This window comes from Protobothrops mucrosquamatus, unplaced genomic scaffold, assembly GCF_001527695.2.
Source record: "Protobothrops mucrosquamatus isolate PMUCROS unplaced genomic scaffold, P.Mucros_1.0 scaffold621, whole genome shotgun sequence".
Lineage (NCBI taxonomy): Eukaryota > Metazoa > Chordata > Lepidosauria > Squamata > Viperidae > Protobothrops > Protobothrops mucrosquamatus.
The window spans coordinates 36124-50347 of NW_015386917.1; the positions used below are offsets into that span (position 1 = coordinate 36124).

Consider the following 14224-nt stretch of genomic DNA (forward strand, 5'->3'; position numbering starts at 1 on the left):
CCTCAGCCGGCCATCTTTAAGGCTTGTGGACTTCAACTCCCAGAATTCCTCAGCCGGCCATCTTTAAGGCTTGTGGACTTCAACTCCCAGAATTCCTCAGCCGGCCATCTTTAAGGCTTGTGGACTTCAACTCCCAGAATTCCTCAGCCAGCCATCATTAAGACTTGTGGACTTCAACTCCCAGAATTCCTCAGCCAGCCATGCTGGCTGAGGAATTCTGGGAGTTGAAGTCCACAAGTTTTAAAATGGCCACGGTTGGAGACCCCCCCCCCGATTTACCCTGTGGCTACACAAAGGCGATCCAAAGCCTTGGGGACCTTGGTGGTTTTCTTGCAGACGTTTCGTGACCAAACTGGGTAAGACCAAACCCCATTTCCTTTTTTGGGGGGGGGGTAAAAGTTTTTATTAATTTTTTCCCATACATACAATAATAATTTTTCGACCGACGTGCTGTCTGAGTTTACATTCCCTAATACGTATTTATATTCCTAATCCTTTGTTCTTTCCTCTAGCCCAGTGGTTCTCAACCTTTTTAATGCCACGACCCCAACCAGTCGTAAGTCGAGGACTAAACCGGTCGTACATCAAGGACTACCCAACCGGTCGTAAGTCGAGGACTTTCCCTGCCCGGGAGCACCGCGCATGCGTGGTTCCGCCCCCTGCGCCGGCCGAGGCGTAGCTGGCAAGCGGCAGAGACGGAGCAGGCCGACCACCAGCTGGCCCAGCTCAAGGGAGGTAAGGCACCCGCCGGAAAAGGGGGAAAAAATGGCGGACCAAAAAAATGGCGGACAAAAAAAATGGCGGACAGCCTTGCTTGGCGACCCCCGTGAAATGGTCGATCGACCCCAAAGGGGGTCCCGACCCACAGGTTGAGAACCACTGCTCTAGCCGTCCATAAAATAAGTCCCAAGTTGGCTAATATTCTCTCACCTGGCTGACATGCTGTGGGAGGCGGTTCCCAGGGCTCTGCGCCCCAGGATGCAGAGCCCGAAGCACAGGGTGACCAGGCGGGAATTCCACTCCCGGTCCACGGCCTGCAGGGGGGAGGAAGACGGCAGGTGTGGGGGGGGGGGTCACTCGTGGGAAACTGGGAGGGGGGGGACCGTCAGGATCCCAAGCCAGCTCTACGGCCCGCCTCCCCCCGACTCACTTTCTCCCTGCGCCCGGCACAGTACTGAACCCAGTCGAGGTAGATGTTGCAGAAAGAAGCCAGGGAGATGCCCGCCATGCGGTGGTCGTAGTCCTCGTCGATGTTGAGGTTGAAGGTGGGGTCGCTGTCGGCGTAGTTGAGGGCGGTGCACGGCCGGAGGGCTTCCTGGATGCCTTCGTTCCCCATCCACTCCTCCAGCTTCGGAGAGCAGGTCACGTAATAGATGATGCTCTGCAGGGGGAGGAAGTGGGCCAGGGGAGGGGAGGGGAGGAAGGGAAGGGAAGGGAAGAAGGAAGAGAAGGGGAGGGAAGAAGGAAGGGAAGAAAGGAAGGGGAAAGGAGGGAAGGAGAGAGGAGGGGAGGGGAAGGAAGAGAAGGGAAGGGAAGGAGGGAAGGAAGAGAAGGAAGAAGGAAGGAAGAGAAAAGGAGGGAAGGAAGGAGGAGGAAGGAGAAAGAAGAGGGAGGGAAGGGAAGGGAAGAGAAGGGGGGAGGGGAGGGGAGGGGAAGGAAGGGAAGAAAGAAGGAAGGGAAGAAGAGAAGGGGAGGGAAGGAAGGAAGGAAGGAAGGGGAAAGGAGGGAAGGAAGGAGAAAGGAGAGGGAGGGAAGGGGAAGGAAGGGAAGAAAGGAAGGGGAAAGGAGAGAAGGAAGGAAGGAAGGGGAAAGGAGGGAAGGAAGAAGGAGGAAGCAGAAAGGAGAGGGAGGGAAGGAGAGGGAAGAGGGAAGGAAGGAAGGAAAGTGAAAGAACGAAAGTGGAAGAGAGGGAGGGAGGGGCAAAGGAAAGGAAGAAAGGAAGGGAGAGGAGAGAGAAGAAGAAAGGAATGAGAACAGGAAAGGAAATGTTAAAGGTTAAACACTTAAAGACTAAACACTGCCAATCACCGCAAGCTATAAAACAAGAGTTACAACAACACAATGGTTGAGTTTGTGTTAAGCTCATAAACCCCCCACAAACCTCCAGACGCTTCCAAAAAGCTCTCTCTCTCTCTCTCTCTCTCTCTCTCTCCCAGGTCCCTTCTAACTCTGTTCTTCTGTCATTCTGTAAGGGTCTCCTGCTTGAGCACGGGGGCTGGACTAGAAGACCTCCCAGGTCCCTTCCAACTCTTGTTACTCTACTGTACTATTCCTGGCAAAAACCGATTTCCCAGGGCCGATCTCCCCCAAACGGCAAAGAGAAAAGATCTGGGTGTCTGGGCGAGACAAGTCCCCCGGGGTGAGGCTCCCACCTTCACGTAGTAAGTGATGAGGATCTTCCGCAGGTCGAACACCTGGAGCATGGAGGCGGCATTGTTGTCGCTTATGCTGTAGCCCTCCAGGACGTACTTGGTGGCGGCTACTTCCCAGGCGAGCCACCGCTGCCCGAAGGCCGCGTTGAAGCTCAGCATGCGGGGAAGATGGCCGGGTTCGCAGCAACAGCAGGCTTCGTCCTCCTCCACACCTTCCGTGATGGCCTCGACCTCCCGCTGCTGGCAGTACGTGCCTGGAAATAAGCAAGCCCACATGCTCAAACGCCCTGCAGCCACACCCATTCACTCCACTCAGGTGACCCTGAGGACACAGGTAAGCCTCCAAGTGGCCTCAACGACCCTCTCAAAGGATGCAAATGACCAGCGGTCTGCAAGGAGTATAAATCCTTCCGTTCCCCACCATCCCAGTCAGAGCTGAAGAAGCTTCTTGGATGAGAAGCGAAACCTCTTCAAAGAAAAACAAACAACTGGTCATTTGCCTTCTTTGAGAGAGCCGTTGAGGCCACTTGCAGGTTTATCTGTGTCCTCAGGATCACCTGAGTGGTGCAAATGGATGGGGAGCCTTCTTGGAATTGCTGAAAGGACTGTGTGTTCCACTCCCATTTTTGCACTACTCAAATGACCCTGAAGATACAGATAAACCTACAAGTGGCCTCAACGACCCTCTCAAAGGATGCAAATGACCAGCGGTCTGCAAGGAGTATAAATCCTTCCGCTCCCCACCATCCCAGTCAGAGCTGAAGAAGCTTTTTGGAGGAGAAGGGAAAAGTCTTCAAAGAAAAAGAAGGAAGTCCAGTGTCCTCGTGAAAAAAGCACCTTTGGGACAATCGGGACCTGGATGACGGAGAAGCTACGCACTTTGGGGGTGAAATTGGGGGCTTAGGGAGAATCCCTGAACTTTGAAACCCTAGCACAATGTTTGTCAACCTTGGCAACTTAAGGAGGGGTGGACTTCCACTCCCAGAATTCCCCAGCCAGCATGCTTTAAGATGGGTGGACTTCAACTCCCAGAATTCCCCAGTCAGAACGCTTTAAGAGGGGTGGGCTTCCACTCCCAGAATTCCCTAGCCAGCATGCTTTAAGATGGGTGGATTTGAGCTCCCAGAATTCCCCAGCCAGCCTGCTTTAAAATGGGTGGACCTCCACTCCCAGAATGCCCCAGCCAGCATGCTTTAGGATAGGTGGTTTTGAACCCCCAGAATTCCCTAGCCTGAATGTCTGGCCAAAAGAATCCTGGGAGTTGAAGTCCACACCTCTTAAAATGGCCAAGGTTGAGAAACACTGCACTAGGAAGTTGGAAAAATTAGGATTTAGGGAAAGAATTCTTTCGGAGATGGCAGAGAAAAAGGTGACACACTACCAATCCAGGCCACCTTTGATTCGGGAGCGGGGCCTTGCCTCGTCTTCGGCTTTTCCAGCTTCCCACAGAGACGCCGTTTGGTTACCTTGTGATGCCCGCCCGATCGACTCACCGCGGAATTCGAGGCCTCGCAGCTGGAAGGTGACCAGGCCGTTGCCGATCTCGATGAGGTGGACCAGGCTGTTCAGGTAGTCCGAGGCCAGGATGAAACAGTCCCCCGTGGTGTAATTGCCCCAGCGCCCCAACAGCAGGTCTCCGCACAGGGTGTGCTGCAGCGAGCGGGTCAGATGCTCGTAGAAGATGGAGTTCAGATTGTTGTCGTCGGCACCTGCAGGGTGGCAGAAGCAGGTGAGGGCTGGGTCAAGCGCGCTGGGGAAAGGAGCACCCAGCTTTATTTCCTCGGGAGCATCCGCAGGGAATACTCGACGTACGACCTTTTTATTTTCAATGACGGTTTGAAGTCACAAGAGCACTGAAAAATGGCCATTTGTGGCATCCCACGAAATACGGCACGGTCACGAACTTCAGAAGGGAATCGTAAATGCTTTTCGAGGGGGTCTGTTGTAACCTCACACCAGCGTTAAGCCAACGGTCGCGAGTCAAGGGTTACGTGTACCCGTCTCTTCCCTTGCAAAATTGCTCACTGTATGGGCTGTCTGGTAACCCAGGGGTCCCCAATCCCCGGGCTGTGGATTGGCACCGGGCCGTGGCATGCCAGCAACCGGGCCACGCAAACAAGTGAAGCCCCATCAGTAGGACACAGGCAGCATGCGAAACCACGCAGCCTACAGTCCGTGGAAAAACCTCTCTCCACGGAACCGGTCCCTGGTGCAAAAAAGGTTGGGGACCATTGTGGTAACCTACCGGGGTTGCGGTCAAGCTGTGTAGCCAGACGGGTGTTCGAATGATCCACCCTCTTGGTGCTGGGAAGAAGGAAAGAAGCAAATTAGATCCGGAAGAGGCAGGAACCGGGCCCCAAACACCTTCACTGTAATAATAATAATAATAATAATAATACTCTATTATTTTAGAATGTAGAACATGGGATTGTGGGATTGAAGGGACCTTGGAGATCTTCTAGTCCAACCCTCTGCTCAAGCAGGAAACCCTATGCCATCCCGAAAAAATGGCTGTCCAATCTTTTCTGGAAAACCTCCAGTGTGGGAGCATCCAGAACTTCTGGAGGCAAGCCATTCCACTGATCAATTGTTTATATTATCAATTGTATACATTCGAACTAGACTGTGATGTTTCTTTGTGTCATATATGTGTGTGTATGTGGGTATATGCATATTGTTTGGAGTTTTTTTGAGAGCTGAATGCAACAATATTTCATTTTAATGTATGTTGAATTAATGTATATTTAAAGTAACAATAAAATTATATTCTATTCTATTCTACTCTATTCCTATTCTATTCTATTCTATTCTATTCTATTCTATTCTATTCTATTCTATTCTATTCTACTCTATTCCTATTCTGCTCTATTCTATTCTATTCTATTCTATTCTATTCTATTCTATTCTATTCTATTCTATTCTATTCTATTCCTATTCTGTTCTATTCTATTCTACTCTACTCTACTCTACCCTATTCCATTCCATTCTATTTTCTATTCTATTTTTTATTCTATTCTGTTCTGTTCTGTTCTGTTCCGTTCCGTTCTGTTCCGCTCTGCTCCACTTCTATTCTATTCTATTCTTCATCCCCCCCATGGTCATATGACCTCATTTCAGGAGCTCCCCAACCTGGCTGAATTTACGGCCATTCTGCAGTCATGTGAGCTTTTTATGACAATTTTCTTATTGGAAACTGGCATTTGCTTTTGGCTTTTGGCAAAATCAGGCCCACAGACAACCAATGTTTCATTTAATAACCGCGGTGGTTCACTTAAAAGACCTCAGCAAATAAGGCCGTAAAATTGGGTCAGTCATGCGACCACTTTACAACTGTCATGAGTTACGATTGCGATGGGCAGACTCCATTACGGTTGTAACTCGAGGACTTCCTATACTCTGAGTGAGTAAAATCCAGAGGAGCAACAGAGATGATTAGCAGAGATAATAGGAGCACTGCTGCCCTCTAGTGGCTGTCTGAAGACTTGCCACCTGCATCTGATCGCCCAATTTGATGTGATAAATTAAAGAGACGGGTCATCAAATCCTCAATTCCTTTCCCCAAAAAAGGCCGTTTAATATCTGGCCCTCAATAGTCTTCCATTCAATCATGGAGTTGTGATCGCTACCAATATTTAAAACAGCATTTTTTTCAATCTTAGCCAATTTAAGCTGTCTCGATTTCAACTCCCAGAATTCCTCAACCAGCAGGGCCATTGGCTAAGAATTCTGGAAGTTGAAGTCTATCCAACTGAAAACATGATGATTGGGGAATGCTGGTAGTCCAGACTGCTTAAAATTGCTAATATTGAGAAACACGTCTAAGTTAAAAGCAAAGGAAATGAAAAAAAAATAAAAATAAAAATGCAGATTATTTGATAAGGTTTGCCTGTTGCCCAGCAAATGAAAACAACTCAGGAAGCAGCAACACTTCCTATTACTGCCTTTATTAAAATGATTAGTTAGTTTATTGATTCGCCCATGGGCCTTATCAAACTACAGAGTTCCAAACACAGAATGTTAGTCAAATCCTATTAATTGTTTTTTTAAATGAAACTGGAGTAAAATACAATCATTTAATAGCGAGACAAGTAAAATAAGATAAAGTTATATTTCAGCATCACCCCTACAATCTACCCCAATCAGTCCCATAATATGTCAATTTTAGCTGAACCACTTTACTCAAGTACTGTGCCATGATTAAAATGATTAACTATTATCATAGCAAAAATATGGTTTTCTAAGCATTGCAGTCGGTGCTATTAGAACCCCTTTTTCCCCCCAGGACCTCTTTGAGGGAGCGTTAAAGCAAATTCATTGGTCTGGGGGCTTTTATGTTCCCAAACTCACTTGTAATCGCGCTCCCAAAATTTGACAGGGCGCGCGTAAGACATGATGAACACGGCGCTGCCCAGCAATGGGTTGAGAGGAGTGGAGAACAGCGCGGAGAGAACAGCCTGGAGGAAAAGCATGGCTGAATCTGGAGAGACAGGGGTTAAGGACACATCAAACATACCAAAGATTGTCAGGTTCCACTTCCAAAATTCTCTGAAGGACCTGGAGGAAGATTTGCACGCAAGATCAGTGCTTCCCAACCTTGAGAACTTTTAAGATGGGTGGACTTAATTCTTCGTGGCTGGCTGGGGGATTCTGGGAGTTGAAAGTTCACCCACCTTTTCTCTTTTCTTTTTTTTTTTATTAGTTTATAATATAAAAGACAAAAGGAAATAGTAGGAAACTAAGGGAGGGAGAAGGGAAGGGAAAAACGTAGGGCAGAGGGAGAAAAGAAAGAAGAGGCGTTGACATCTGACTCCCTTTGGTGGAGCAGAATAACATAATAGCATCCAACCTCAATTTTTTACTTTTACGTAGTAATATAAACTAACCATTTCTGTAACAACAAGCCTGTCTAATAGGCGAAACCCAAAATCAAAGTTTCATTATTTTTTTTCCAGAAGTGGTTTCCAGGTAGAAACAAAATTAGTTGTGTGTGTGTGTGTGGTTTTTTTTTCTTTAATCAAAGCAGTCAATTTAGCCATCTCTGCTAACTCCATCAACTTTTGCAGCCGGATGTCCAACTATCTTAAAGTTAATTAACCAAGGTTGGGAAACTCTGGGTTTAGGTAAAAGAAACCCGAGTCTGGGACAGAACTGTAACTGGAGAAATAAATTAAAAGTAAAATAAAATAACATTCTGTCTTCCAAAATTTCTTGAGGCCCTGAGTTCCACAGGTTAACAATAACAACAACAACAACAATAATAAAGTTGGAAGGGACCTTGCAGGTCATCTAGTGCAACCCCCTGCTCAGGCAGGAAACCCTAGACCATTTCAGACAAATGGATGTCCAGTCTCTTCTTAAAAACCTCCAGTGTTGGAGCATTCACCGCTTCTGGAGGCAGGTAGTTCCACTGGTTAATTATTCTCACTGTTAGGAAGTTTTGCCTTAGTTCCGGGTTGCTTCTCTCCTTGATTATTTTCCATCCATTGTTTCTTGTCTTGCCTTCTGGTGCTCCCCCCTCTTTCTTTGTGGCAGCCCCTCAAATATTGGAAAACAGCCAATCCTTCTCTTTGTTAAGCTAACCACACCTAGTTCCCTTAATCATTCCTGGTATGGTTTAACCTCCAGTTCCCTAACAGAATAACAGAGTCCGAAGGGACCTTGGAGGTCATCTAGTCCAACCCCCTGCTCAGGCAGGAAACCCTAGACCATTTCGGACAAATGGCTGTCCAGTCTCTTCTTAAAAACTTCCAGTGTTGGAGCGTTCGCAGCTTCTGGAGGGAAGCTCTTTTGAGTTTGGCCAGGGAAGGCAAATACAATTCCTTTCTCCTTCCTTGCCCCATCTTGGAAAAGGATACGTGGCACGGCGAAGGGCTGGGCAAAGGCGTGGAAGGCGGAGCCCCAGGTGATCTGCCAGGGGGCGATGTAGGTAAGCACAAACCGAAGCTTGTACAAAAGATCCCACAGCTGGGGGAAAAAAAACACGATCAAAACCATAGAGAGGGTAGAAAAAGAAAAGTTTAGAGAAAGCCAAACGCAGTCAAAAGCATCAAATCAGTGGCTTTTTGCAAACAAATCCGGTCCGTTTGGGGAGACATTCCTGGTTTCTGCGCCCAGGGTGGAAAGTGCGCCCGGTTTTAAAATGAAAGCAGCCAGTCCTCATTGAGGGGGGGCCTTTCCAGCCTCTGTTTCCTTCAAGAGGAGGGCAGGTCTCGATACGTCGGCTCCCCCAAACCATTATTTACCTGCTAGAAGGAAGGGGTGTGTGCAAGAGGCCCCAAACCAGCACTCACCTTGCTAAAGAGAATCGACATGATGAAGTAGTCGGTGAGGAAACCCTCCGAATATTGTTTGTAGTCAAACTGAAAGAAGAGGACGGTGAAGCCCAGGGTGACATACTGTTGGGGGGGGCAACAGAAGGAACCCCGCAGAAGTTTCATGCCGGCCACGGTGAGGAGAAGAGCTCGGCAACTGGGGTCAGATTGCGCGCAGGGAGAGAAAAGAGAGTAACGATTATTACCAACCTCTCTAAAAAAAAAAAGAAAAAAAAAGAATGCAAGACTATTGATTGCGGCAGGGGTCAGCAACACAGCAGCCCTGGGGCAAAGACGTCCGCAGGAGAGTTCCAGGGGACAAACGATAAATAGCAACAGCACTTAGACTTATATAATGCTTCACGGTGGTCTACAGCCCTCTCTAAGCCGTTTACAGAGTCGGCTTCTTGTCCCTTGCAACAATCTGGGTCCTCATTTTACCGACCTCAGAAGGACGGAAGGCTGAGTCAACCTTGAGCCCGTCAGGATTGAACTCCTGGTAGTGGGCAGAGTCAGCCTGCAATACTGCATTCTAACCACTGCGCCACCATGGTAATTAGAGAATAGAATAGAATAGAATAGAATAGAATAGAATAGAATAGAATAAATAGAATAGAATAGAATAGAATGGAATGGAATGGAATGTAAAATATAGAATAGGAGTAGGAGTAGGAGTAGGAGTAGGAGTAGGAGTAGAATAGAATAGAATAGAATAGAATAGAATGTAAAATATAGAATAGGAATAGGAGTAGGAGTAGGAGTAGAAGTAGAATAGAATAGAATGTAAAATATAGAATAGGAATAGAAAATAGAATAGAATAGAATAGAATAGAATAGAATAGAATAGAATAGAATAGAATAGAATAGAATAGAATAGAATAGAATGTAAAATATAGAATAGGAATAGAAAATAGAATAGAATAGAATAGAATAGAATAGAATAGAATAGAATAGAATAGAATGTAAAATATAGAATAGGAATAGGAATAGGAGTAGGAGTAGAATAGAATGTAAAATATAGAATAGGAATTGAAAATAGAATAGAATAGAATAGAATAGAATAGAATAGAATAGAATAGAATAGAATAGAATAAAACTGCAATAGCCCTTATACTTATATACTGCTTCACGATGCTTCACAGCCCTCTCTAAGTGGTTTACAGAGTCGGCATCTTGCCCCGCACAACAATCTGGGTCCTCCTTTTACCGACCTCGGAAGGACGGAAGGCTGAGTCAACCTTGAGCCGGTCAGGATCGAACTGCTGGCAGCGGGCAGAGTTTAGCCTGCTAATACTGCATTGCTCACCACCAATAAAAGCAGCCCTGTCCATAAGCTCTACCCCCCCTTTGCCTGTGTGATGTGATGTTGCAAAAGGATAGCAGTATCCTTATACTGTAAACCCTGCCTCCTTTGTGCGTTGTGTGATGCGACGTCGTAAGCTCTGCCTCCTTCGTTCCTCCTTTGCACGTGGGATGGGATGTCACGGGAGGCGCAAGCCCTTCTCCCCACCCCTGGGGCTGCCGGTCTGCCCGGAGGGGCTGGACTTACGGAATGCAGAGCTTCTCCTGCCGGGGGCTGCTGACCCAGTGGGCATCGATCGTCAGGGCGTTCAGCACCACAGCTGGGTAGATGACGTACTTCTCGACGCACTGCAGCCAGGCGTAGAGCTTCTCAAACCACATCAACTCAGCAGCGCCTGGAAGGACGGGAGAGGGGAGGGGAGGGGCAAAAAGAAAAGGATCGAGACCACCGCCTTTCCCCCATTTCAATCCCAAAGGGTGCCGGGTAACCCCCTGGAGAGAAGCTCAAAGCCCAGGGATTCTGCAAACAGTCCTAATCTGGCCTACAACTACTCTAATCTGCAGACCAGCCCACTGTTTCTCAACCTTGGTAACTTTTAAGAGGGGTGGACGTCAGCTCCCAGAATTCCCCAGCCGGATGGGTGGACTTCCATTCCCAGAATTCCCAGCCAGCATGTTTTAAGATGGATGAATTCAACTCCCAGAATTCCGCAGCCAGCATGCTTTAAGATGGGTGGACTTCAACTCCCAGAATTCCCTGGCCAGAATGCTTTGTGGACTTCAAGTCCCAGAATCCCCCAGCCAGCATGCTTTGTGGACTTCAACTCCCAGAATTCTCTGGCCAGAATGCTTTGTGGACTCCAACTCCCAGAATTCCTCAGCCCAACCGCTGCCTTCATTCTCAACCGGCATGCCTCGTGGTCGGGCATGAGGGGAAGTGTAGTAGAGCCCAGAGCCTCCCAGAGCCTCCATTTGCTTCCCCTCCAGGCACGGACTTACTGCGGACTTCAAACTGGCTGTATTCCCGCGGTTTCAGGACGGGCTGGGAGAGGCAAAACCACGGCAGCTGCTTCCGGAGTTGGGGCAGGAGGTAGTGGGTGACAAAACCGATCAGCCCCGCCAGGGCGTAGAGCACATAGCCCAGGACAGACTGAGGAGAACAGAATCAGGAGAAACGCCAAGATTACACAGGGGGTCCCCGACTTACGACTGCCCGTTTAGCGCAGAGATCCCCCAACCTTTTGGGCACCAGGGACCGGTTCCGCGGAGAAAGGTTTTCCCGTGGACTGGAGGGCGCGTGGTTTTGTGTGTGGCCGGCATCCCACGGATAGGGCTTTGATGGTTTGTACGGACCGGTTGCTGGCATGCCTCAATTTGAATGGCGGTTATGTCGAAAAGTAATGTAGTGTTGTAGTTTTCTAATGGGCGTAATAAAAGTTCTGTATCTGCGAGTGTCTGTCCTTGATAATCAAATGGAGGTTTATTGCCCTCGTAAAATCTAAAACCCAAGCTACAAGTATTTTCTGTTATTTCAGAACTGTAGTAAGTCGAGGATTACCTGAACAGTGTTTCCCCCGTGCCCACAAGCCAAGCTGCTACCCACGGCCCACCCCACGGCCCCTTTCCTCCCCTCCCCTCCCCTCGTCCTTGTCTCAGGTACCTCGAGAGCGATGAAGACGGTGCTGGCGCTGATGGCGAAGGTCAGCACCGCGATGATGAAGCACATGACGAGGTCCGAGTGAAGGATCTCGCGCTGGGTTGGGTGGGAGGACAAAAAGAGGAGCGTTGAAGAGCAGGCAAGGAGAGGCCAGGAGCGCTGGGTTCGGAGTGTACCTCCTCCAGGCCTGGATCTCCTTGGACACCCCTTTCCAGTTCCTCCTACTCCCCATTAACAGCCCCCCGCCAAGAAGGCCAAAATCCAGGCCTGCTTTTCAAGGCAAAGGCCTTCCTCACCAGGGAACTGCGCAGTTTCTCCGGCAGGGGATCCTTCACGCCAACCGGGGGGTCGTCCACGTTGCGGTTCTCAAACTCGGGCAAAATCTTGGTGCGGATCAGAGACCTAACCATCACCGGAGAGGGGGGGAGGAAGAGAGGGAGAGAAAAGTGCTTTGCTGAAACCCGAAGCAGCCCCCGAAGGGACGGGAGACTTGTCTTCTCCCTCGCGAAAAACCCCCCGAGGGATGGTGGGTGGGTGGGTGGATGGGTGGGCTACAGACCAGAGGATGGTGGGGTCGCTGCTCTGACGGCTGAGATGGTAGGACAGGGACACCAGGACGCCGCAGAAGACGGAAAAGAGGACCGGCACGTGCTGGTCACCCCACGGAACCTGGGAAAGAGAACGCGAGGGATGTACGGCGTGCCGGTCTTGGCAACGTAACAACGGCCCAAAGCAAGAGGTTTGTTGGCAAAGCACAGGAGCTACACCTGGGTTGTGTATCCAGGAGCAGCCGCAATACATCGCAGGATGGGTTTTCCCCAAATCAAGCCAGATTAAGACAACTGGCTGGTGTGGTGTCACACTTGGGGACTAAAGCGCCATTTCCTGGGCTGACCTATGATACGTAGTCCTTGACTTACAACCTTGCAACCAGTCCAAGTTACATCAGGTCCCTCAAAGGTACTTATAACCTGGTTCTGAAGTTCACTCTCTCTCTCTCCTCCCCCCTCTCTCTCTCTGGGTCAGCTGGGTGACTCTGGGCCCATCACCAGGAGACCGTGAGTTCTAGTCTCGCCTTAGGCATGAAAGACAGCTGGGTGACTCTGGGCCAATCACCAGGAGACGGTGAGTTCTAGTCCCGCCTGAGGCGTGAAAGCCAGCTGGGTGACTTTGGGCCAATCACCAGGAGACGGTGAGTTCTAGTCCCGCCTTAGGTGTGAAAGACAGCTGGGTGACCTTGGGCCAATCACCAGGAGACAAAGAGTTCTAGTCCCGCCTGAGGCAGGAAAGCCAGCTGGGTGACTTTGGGCCAATCACCAGGAGACAGTGAGTTCTAGTCCCGCCTTAGGCATGAAAGCCAGCTGGGTGACTTTGGGCCAATCACCAGGAGACGGTGAGTTCTAGTCCCGCCTTAGGTGTGAAAGACAGCTGGGTGACCTTGGGCCAATCACCAGGAGACGGTGAATTCTAGTCCCGCCTTAGGCAGGAAAGCCAGCTGGGTGACTTTGGGCCAATCCCAAATAGGAAGAGGCAGGAGTATACTTGCCACCTTGTGTCATTTATAAAAAATAATAAAGGCAGGATACACACACACACACACACACACATAATTGTACACACACACACAATGCAAGGCAGGTTCCCTTATATATCAAGAAAAAGAACGGGGGAAGGAGGGAATAAAGGGGAACTTAATCCTCACCCCCTTTGAGCCCCCCCCCAAGCCCCTTCCTTCCCAGAGCCGGTACCTTGATGGCTCCCAGGCAGAATCCGTACAGGAGGCCGGCCACAAGGATGCTGCGGAGCAGGGCGAACAAGGCGGTGAGGGGGCTTGTGGCAGCTGGAGGTGGAAAAGAAAAACGAGGCTGTGAACAGCAAGTTCTGCTTGACTTTGGCTGATCTCAAGAGGCCGAGCGAGCCAGGCCTGGACAGGGCACCACCCAGAGATGTCAGGATGGGAGGCTCGACTGGGAGTTGAAGTCCACAAGTCATAAAAGGGCCAGGTTTGAAGACCTGTGGGTTACAGTGTCCTTGGGGTCTTGTGATCGCCATTTGCGACCTTCCCAGCCAACTTTCCACAAAGAAAGTCAACGAGAAGAAGGGCGTCATTCTTCTCAGTAACTTTGAACGGACGTTAAATGGATGGTCGTAAACGGAGGGCTATTTCACCTTGGGGGGGATCTCTTATTAACAAGTGGCAAACCCCACTCCCCTCTAGCACTGATGTTGTTACCTAGTTGGGTCATGAAATGTCTGCAAGGAAACAACCAAGCTCAGAGAGCACCCAGAAGCCCTCAGTTCAAGCCACAGCTATTCTCATCTATTGTCACCGTCGTCAAATTTCAAATTTCCCCTTCCCAAAGGTCCCTTTCCCTCCTCACCTGTCCCGCCGAAGACGTTCATCTCGACCTGTTCCAGAAGGTACATGAAGCAGGTGTTGACTTGTGGGAGAAGCCCAAAGAGGAAAATGGCTGGGAAGCAAAGAGTGAACACTGGAAGGGAAAAAAAAGAGAGAAAGAAGAAGAAGAAGAAGAAGAAGAAGAAGAAGAAGAAGAAGAAGAAGAAGAAGAAGAAGAAGAAGA

General features: G+C 49.3%; 1 protein-coding gene across 1 annotated transcript in view; it reads right to left on the bottom strand.

Moving 5' to 3' along the window:
- PCNX3 (pecanex 3) overlaps positions 1 to 14224 on the bottom strand; it is a 43634-nt gene that overhangs the window by 5414 nt on the left and 23996 nt on the right. Inside the window, exons 16-31 of the mRNA XM_015817678.1 lie at positions 14024 to 14134; positions 13391 to 13482; positions 12202 to 12311; positions 11939 to 12044; positions 11646 to 11738; positions 10985 to 11135; positions 10254 to 10380; positions 10078 to 10092; positions 8663 to 8840; positions 8228 to 8336; positions 6720 to 6849; positions 4618 to 4676; positions 3866 to 4081; positions 2373 to 2626; positions 1151 to 1381; positions 936 to 1034 (exon numbers count right to left, since the gene is read on the bottom strand). Coding sequence (XP_015673164.1) covers positions 936 to 1034; positions 1151 to 1381; positions 2373 to 2626; positions 3866 to 4081; positions 4618 to 4676; positions 6720 to 6849; positions 8228 to 8336; positions 8663 to 8840; positions 10078 to 10092; positions 10254 to 10380; positions 10985 to 11135; positions 11646 to 11738; positions 11939 to 12044; positions 12202 to 12311; positions 13391 to 13482; positions 14024 to 14134 — 2081 coding nt within the window. The remainder of the gene's footprint in view (positions 1 to 935; positions 1035 to 1150; positions 1382 to 2372; positions 2627 to 3865; positions 4082 to 4617; positions 4677 to 6719; positions 6850 to 8227; positions 8337 to 8662; positions 8841 to 10077; positions 10093 to 10253; positions 10381 to 10984; positions 11136 to 11645; positions 11739 to 11938; positions 12045 to 12201; positions 12312 to 13390; positions 13483 to 14023; positions 14135 to 14224) is intronic.